The sequence below is a fragment of the Liolophura sinensis genome, chromosome 8 (assembly GCF_032854445.1).
Source record: "Liolophura sinensis isolate JHLJ2023 chromosome 8, CUHK_Ljap_v2, whole genome shotgun sequence".
Taxonomy (NCBI): domain Eukaryota; kingdom Metazoa; phylum Mollusca; class Polyplacophora; order Chitonida; family Chitonidae; genus Liolophura; species Liolophura sinensis.
The window spans coordinates 9,045,734-9,054,250 of record NC_088302.1 but is presented as its reverse complement, the minus strand read 5'-3'; the positions used below and the strand labels follow the sequence as shown (position 1 = coordinate 9,054,250).

The 8,517-nt window shown below is 40.5% G+C and overlaps 1 protein-coding gene across 1 annotated transcript; it reads right to left on the bottom strand.

The window, feature by feature from the left end:
* Positions 1–648: 648 nt before the first annotated feature.
* LOC135472542 (FMRFamide receptor-like) lies at positions 649–4,341 on the bottom strand. The gene has a single exon (XM_064752093.1). The coding sequence runs from the start codon at positions 4,339–4,341 to the stop codon at positions 3,244–3,246; it is 1,098 nt and encodes a 365-aa protein (XP_064608163.1). The 3' UTR covers positions 649–3,243.
* Between the last annotated feature and the right edge of the window lie 4,176 nt (positions 4,342–8,517).

Here is an 8,517-nt window from a genome sequence, read left to right as displayed (position 1 = left end):
GGCCAAGGCACTGAGAACACTGGAGACCGGAAACTCCGGCTACTTGTTGGAAACTGTCCGCGTGTACTATACTTGATGAACACACGTGCTACTTGATGGTCGCTTTGGACGAATACTTCTTGACATGAAAACAACACGGGAACTGTACTATTTTAGGGCCCAAATACACTTTCAAAATTTGTCGGGACTTAGTGACAGTAAGCTGTCAACGCGGTTCGCTTGTGCAGTTTAAAATTCATTGAATGCATTGTATGTTACATGTTGGAAGGTTTGTCAGAACTCCAGCCACTCCCGTTTCATCAAACCGTATAACTGACAATCATTGTACAGGTGAAAATTTTGAAAAGTGTAATGTTTAACAATGATCAATACAAATAAAATAATTGGAGCTCTCTAATCACTCCAGTATCAGTGAAGAATAAAGTACTATTATTTTCCCCTATTCGCATGCTATAAACGATGGAAAAGTATCAGTCAGCTAACTCTGATTACTTCATTCGACAAAATCGTTTTGCAACATTCAATAATAACTGTAAGAAAATGTAAGAGTTCTGTAAGAAATCAAGTGAGCTCTCAGTCACCCGAGACCACATCCTATTTGTCAATATTTGTATTAAAGCTTTTCACACATTCTGGAAATCTCTTTGCTGATAGGATCTTTATTTGGAATATCATATATTTGACAAATATCCTTTAATACCTCATAGGGTATTTTTCTTTTGGTATTGGTCAAAGACATTGTAGCATTGCAGCTTAGGCAAGAATTCCCTGCCCTTTAACACTGGTTACAGCAAATATGTTTGGCTACAAATTTTAATCTCAAATTAAAACATACATATGGTATTCCATGCACATCTTCAACTTATTTCTCATAAATAAACTTATAGTTAGAATATATAAATACAATATTTTGTAATTTTATTTCTCTACATATATACATTGTAAGACATGCATGACAAAGAAATATATACAAATGACTCCGATTACACATTCCGTCTTTAAACTGCCTGAACTTCCAGACGGTAAGCCTTTTATATTACTTTACAGGCAAACAAAACACTTACAGAAAGTATATTTCCAATAAAAGACGATTTACCACTGTCCATAAAAATTATTCTGACCATATTTTAGAATTTTTCCAACCGAGTAAAACGCTATTAAGCCATCAGATTCTGCGGTTGTCTGTTGGGGTCGACTGGATATCCGTGATGTCACTGCTAGTGTTTTGTTTGCATTGAAGAAATATTACATCCATTTTTAAAGAACTGTCCTCTCTAAAATGAAGATACAGCTTTGTTTTTGATATACATGCAAAAACAACTACAAGTAGTTGGAACCCACTACACTTGATTGGACCTGCCAGATTCGAGGATTTATTGCTCTATGGATACAATAATAAAATAATGACAACGAGTCGAGTTTAAATTTGCCGTCGGAGTTGTTCATAGCTTTGGGATGCTACTAAAACCGGTAGCACTGCACGTATTACAGACACGGTCGATGCAAGGTTTTTCTATGCAATTAAGCCAACTTAGAGCACAATTCAGTAGGCATGAGCCCTGAAAACAAACTTGTGGACAGAGACATTTGTAAAACCGAAAATCAAGCTAAATTAAAATCACTTCAAACCCTACTGTTTTAGCATGATTCAATTTCAAAACTGAGACTCAAATTAAATTTAAGTCGGTGTTATTTCAAAATACACCGAAGATAAGCAAGTTTTGTTACCAAAACTGTCCAACTAGTTTTAACAGGAGTTACTTCAAAAACCCTTCGTTACGCGGAAGGTTAAGTGAATGGTTTCAAAAATGGAGAGTTACCCGCTAACTGCGAGCCGCAGACTAACTTCACTCACATCATGTAAGATAGATCTAAGCTCGAAACTCCTCAACTCGAAACCCTCTCATTACCCAAGATGTAAATGGAGTGATTCGTCCTACCACCTTGTAGCAGTAAGTCATATCGGTTTGACCATTAATGAAGGTTTTAGTCCTCGATTTCCGAAAGTGCTATTGACAGGAGTTACCTGATTTGTACAGGTATGACGGAATTGGATAACATTCAGCCTATCAACGCCCTCTAAATCTGTCAGCTTGTCCAGTGCACAGTTACCTATCAATGTTTTCTTAGTATCGAGCGTTTCAGGTTATATATCACTCTTTTTCGATCTAGTTTCAGAGTCCACGTGACGGTTGTTTGAAAGAACCTCACCAGTGTTCTACAGTAGGGTGCAGTGTGAATGTCCGTTTTCAATTCATATCCATATTCTAAATACTTCATACCACCAGTGAGAAAGCTATCGACTCATTCTTTAGATATATGTATCTGTCAGCCAGTCCAGAGAAAATCTCATAACGTTGTCTTTTCTATATATGCTAGTAAGGTCAGAAATTAACACGAGACAGAGCAGGCTCAGAAATTAACTTTTAACATTAGACCTGTCTCTTCTGTGTCTGTGAGCGAGCACAAACCTTAGCCCCTCATAGTAGACCTGTCTCTTTTGAGTTTGCGAGCGAGCACAAAACTTAACCCCTCATAGTAGACCTGTCTCTTTTGAGATTGCGAGCGAGCACAAAACTTAATTCCTCACTGTAGACTTGTCTCTTCTGTGTCTATGAGCGAGCACAAAACTTAATTCCTCACTGTAGACTTGTCTCCTTTGTTTCTGTAAGCGAGCACAAAACTTCATTCCTCACTGTAGACTTGTCTCCTTTGTTTCTGTAAGCGATAACAAAACTTAACTCCTCACTGTAGACTTGTCTCCTTTGTGTCTGTGAGCGACAACGAAACTTAACTCCGCACTGTAGACTTGTCTCCTTTGTGTCTGTCAGCGAGCACAAAACTTAACTCCTCACTGTAGACTTGTCTCCTTTGTGTTTGTGATCAAGCCCGGCAAATTATCACACCGGATTTGTCTCTGCTGTGTGTGGGCAAGCCCATACAATTAGCCAGTCATATTAGAATTTTCTCCTCTATATCTCTCTGTAAGCTTAAATGTTTTCTTGTTACATCAGAGTTGCACCTTCTATGTCTAGAAATTATCTTGTCACATTCGATTTGTGTCTTCTGTGAAAATCGTTTCAATAGACAAGTTTCTAGATGTGTCATCGAAACCAACCTTGCCACGTAGAGGTTGAGAGTCGTGTAACACTAGATGTCGCGCAAAACATGGCTTTATACAAAACTATCCGATATTTGACATGCCTTTATCTCCATATTGGTTTCCGCTCTGCACAGACATCGTCAAATCGCAGTAACACATGTCGTTCCATCACCGTTTGCATGCACGACGTTGTATTTTACGTTGGCATTCCGACGCGACTGACAGACTTTATGTTGACAAATCAGTCGGACGAACGCGTTACGGAACTGCATTCCTGTGGCAATATAGATGAAGAAATAGAAGCAGTAATGTGAAAGACACAGTTCCTCGACAAATTTACGGGCAATCATAAAGTTAAAGTATCTTGTCCAGGCTGGATCTGCCCGGACCTGCTCATCCGTTAAGTTTATTTCCCCAGAGTGAATAAGGAAGCCCATGATGTACACGATGGTCACCGGTAACAGACTTAAGATTAGATAGAATGACACGCTTACCAGCGTTATTGTTGATGCCGCTGTATTAGAGGACTGGTTAGGTTGGTAAGGAAGCATTGAACCGCTTTCGTTAGTGATGCGTTTTATCTCTAGCAATACTCTGATATTAAATACAAGCACTGCCAACGGAACGACACCGAAAACAAGAACCTCGGTAAAGAAGGTCCATCCTTGATAAAAATCGTCTACCTTTTCGGACGTTCCGCACTCACTGGTCACCTCCGCGTACTCCCAAGCGAATGGCTGCACGCAGGCGAGAGCGAAGGAGATGACCTGTATGGAAATCACCGTATTGATGGCCCTTGATACCGTACAGAATCGCTCCTTGGCGAATGGATGACAGACGGCGATGTAACGCTCGACGGTAAAGCCTAGAACGAGCAAAGGCGACAGGTATTGAGGCCAGTAATAAGCCAGGTAAAACACTTTGCACCATATCTTCTCGTCATACGTGTAAATTCCCCAGAATCGCAGCTCCACGAAAATCTGCAGGACAAGGAACACGAAGTCACAGATGGAGAGGGTAGCCAGGTAGATAGCTGATGAGTTATTCCTCCGGATTCGCCTCTCCAGCCAGATGTAGGCGGACACCGGATTCAGGACAAGGCCAAGGACAATCCACACCGGCGTCACGGCGCGATCCAGGGTAACGTACGTCGGTGCAAACTCATGGAAGATGGCGCTGGTTGTACCATACCGATCCCACAATGTCGTGTTGTCCGTCTGGTTAGAAAGTCCCTCCATGATTGGTCGTCCTACAATGACACAAACATTACCGATAAAGACGTCATATGGGGTTATGCCCATCTGCCTAAAAGAGCGCTTCAATAATTGGTCGCCAGCAATGATGCAAAAGTTATAATAAAGGCGTCATATAATATGATGTCGGTCTGCTTAGTTAGAAAGTCCGTTCATTTTTTTTTTTTTTTTTTTTTGATTGGTGTTTTACGCCGTACTCAAGAATATTTCACTTATACGACGGCGGCCAGCATTATGGTGGGTGGAAACCGGGCAGAGCCCGGGGGAAACCCACGACCATCCGCAGGTTGCTGCAGACTTTCTCACGTATAGCCAGAGAGGAAGCCATCATGAGCTGGACTTGAACTCACAGCGACCGCATTGGTGAGAGACTCCTGGGTCATTACGCTGCGCTAACGCTTTAACCGACTGAGCCACGGAGGCCCCGAAAGTCCGTTCATGATTGGTTGTATAGTGATCATACAAAAGTTACTATAAAGACGTTAATTTCAGGTTGCTTTGAAACCCATTCCATGATTGGTCGTTTTGCAGCGAAACAAAACATAAATAAAGTTGATAGCAAAATATATAAGAAAAAAAAATAATATGGTTATTTTCTTTCACTGCAGGCTGTATAAATATCAAAAGTTTTTCATATTACTACTAGACCTTTGCATAAATGTGGAAAAACGCAAAACAAGAATATGTACGTGGACAAAGTTTGAAATGACAAATTATTTATCAGTTAAAGAATAATTAATATTTCCAAACACTGATATTTCCAAGCACAGATATTTCGAGGAGAGACTGGTGTTAGTACGTTAGTATTACCGCAAAAAAAGTACACTTTGGTTACACACGTAATAAATTTTAGCCGTTTACCTAAATTTCTCATCGATTATTAGGCTTTTGCACACATGTAACTTTGAGTCGTGTGTAAATCTATCCTGTGTTAAGCATTTTAGGCACAACCTTGCGATGCATCAAGAATTGCGTGGTTATATACACGATGAAGGCAAGAGTAAGCAGTATTTAACCCAAGTGTATACATATGCATATTGTGGTCCACGTGCTCTTTGCAATCGAACAAATAAAGAGTCTGCCAGCAACCTGCAGTCTATTTTCTTCCCACCTTGACGCCGTCGTATAAGTGAAATATTCTGGAGCAAAACACCAATCAAATAAATAAATCAATCAAACAAAAAGACGCGCTCGACACAGAGGGAATCATAATGTCCAGTGTTAAACTCATTCAATAGCGAACACAACCACAGTTTTGTTCTGTGTTTCCTTTCAACCCAACTGACAAAGCTATTAAGGGTCAACAGACAGCCGTTCACAGATCATCACCCTAGTGACTGAACATAAAACAACTCTCCAAGCCCAGGCAAGGCAAACGGCATGCATTCACCGACAAAGCTTCGAATGAAATGAGCCTGTATGGAATATAGGGAACTACTCTACGCATGTCTCCATGACAAATAAGACATTAAACGTGCAAGGAATAAACGCAGATGTCAACCCTCGGGGAACAGAGCTAACACTGTGACTAACAAAGGATTTAACGGGCTCTGTTAGGCGGCAAGGAAACTGCACTTATCGAGATCATTGCCGCATGAAACCGTCGGTTTTTAGGTGAGAGAAAAAAAGAAATGGTTCCTTGAACGAATGTTCCACATTGGCCAATAGCTGATGGTCTGCTGGGAATGGCACTAGGTGAAACCTCTTCACAAAAGCCAATCGAAGTCAATTCAAGATAAAGCAAGGCAAATATGGACAGTCCTTAAAGGATAAAGAAGGAGCATGTTCTGAATATAGAACCAATTCGATGTGTAAAAAAGATGATCTAATAAATATTTATAGCACTGGAATATTGGATTTTAGTACATTTTAACCATTGCATAAAAGCTGTTGTTGTGAAAGTTCCTGGTTCAGAAGACGGGGAATAATGTGTCTTAATTCAAATCCAGAAGTTGTTAGTGTCTGACACGTTGGTACAATAACAAGACAAATGGCTCGTGGACCTGAATAGCTCAGACGTCTCTCTAGTATCTTAAAGTAGAATAAAAACCCAACCAAAAACGACATAATCACAGAAAGGTACTCACGTCTTAAACAATCTTGAGGTTTGGTTGGGAACCAGTAGTTAGTCGCAGGTCGTGGTTGATAAGTTACTCAGCAGAGGCCACTCGACAGATCGAAAAATTGTCCAACGATCGAAAAGTGCGGAAAGACTTTGGATAGGCCAAGTTTAAATCTAGATCTCCGAGATTATTTGTTCACGGCAAAAAGGACATTGTCCAAGGATAGATGGCGGATTGCCGTAAATGTAGTATTGATATCGTATAATGCCACTCCAAAGGCTTAAAATAGTCATAAGCACTCCACAGTGCGGGTTGACTTACAGAAGAAGCGCTGAGAGCTGACAATCGACTTGATATAGCATACGTAGGTTGAGCAGATCGAGAGAGAGACACACACAAATCATTAAGGGCTGGAAGACCAAGGGCATGATGTATAACAATGGGTATAATCGGAACGCTAAGAAAAACAGTATAGTTACAAAAGCGGCACAGAAATTATGACGTGGTGTTATTTTGAAAGCGTTTGTCCCTTTTCACCATTAACCAACACGCTAACGATGAATGACTGCTAAAACAAAATTGTTCTAATTGCGCAGAGGTGCCTATAAACGGGGTTGTAAATCACTAAATCGACTTTCCTTCTGGCATCTGAGGCGCGGATAAGAGTCCTTTCCTGACATATCTATAACTCCCCTGGACCTATTGCTCTTGAGTGCATTGTGATTTGTCTAGTCTGGGCTCTTTTGTTCTCAAAGATCTATGGACACAGTAATCATCAAAGAAAGACGCCAAAGGAAAGGTTGGACAAAGATTTATTAAAAAGCTACATCTGTACTGACGGTTTTGCACCTGATGTCTAGAGACTATATATCTGCATGCTATGCCATGATGCTGAATATTTTTCTTATTTTTTTCTTATCTCCGATAGCATTGGGAGTGTGGTTAAGTGAGGAAACGCATCACCCGTGAAGCATTTAAGGTCGTTCGCTCAAAACTAGCAACAACCGCCAGACTGCTGATGCGTTAAGAATAATAATGCCCTGGCTTACTGATGGCCTATCCACTTGTTTCAGGGACAAATTCTACTGGCCTAACAGGGATCACATCACTTTATTGAGGCCGGGACGACCTTTAGAACTACAGATTGCTAAAATAGGCTGCCGCGGGCACATCTTACCGCTTTGGTGTAATCATGCCCTCTCGGTATTAGAGTCTTCACCAATTAGATTCCAGTCAGACAATATGCTTCTGGTGTCCCTCCGTTATTTCATAAAGTTCGTAAAGACTTGCACCGGATCATGGTACCTATGCCACAATTGGTATACGACCCTGTGGAGGCTGGGTTAATTTTCACTAGATCGCATTTCTTTAGTTGGCATAATGAACGGTCACCAATTTCACCGGAGCCGTCTGGTTGTTAAAGATCGGCTGAATTTCCTGCCTGGTTTCCGTAACAAGATTAACCCTTCCGCGGTTGTGCTCTACGAAATATCTTCGTTCTAAGCTAGAGCTAAAGAACAACCTGTACATATACAATAAACAAAGGCTATTGTAATTTAAAACTTTCAAGTCGGAGGAATTATTTGTATCTGTAATAGATACCAGGTAAAGTACCGTTCCTCTTTCCCGGCCACTGTCTAATACGACCGACTGATAGAACCTCCCACATTTTGGATCACGCTTTCTCCAGAATTAACATAGCCCAAATATATCTGAATGAATTGCAACATGTAAGAATCAGGCAAATTTGGAATATTTCGCACTGTTTAATAGCGTGTATCGTTCCTATGTCTGCCATGAAATCTCAATATGCCATTTGATCAGAGCCTTAATAAATTTCTTTTGATAATACGAAATAACTATAATTTAGAGTAACTATCTAAAGGGGAAGGAAGTTATTGAAATGTAATTTTCACTAAGACTTAAATTCTGGACAAGAATTCATCAGTTGTTATTGATAGGACAAACGCCAGTGTATGCACTTGGCATTAAGAATTGGTCAGACACGCTCTGAACATCATGGCAATATAATTACATTAAAGACGTACAATATGCAGAGAGTAAAGCCAGAGCAGCGACGACAGTGTGATGGCTAACA

Bases quoted from the DNA above. Each gene is read 5' to 3' on its own strand.
- LOC135472542 (XM_064752093.1), bottom strand. From the start codon at position 4,341: ATGGAGGGACTTTCTAACCAGACGGACAACACGACATTGTGGGATCGG.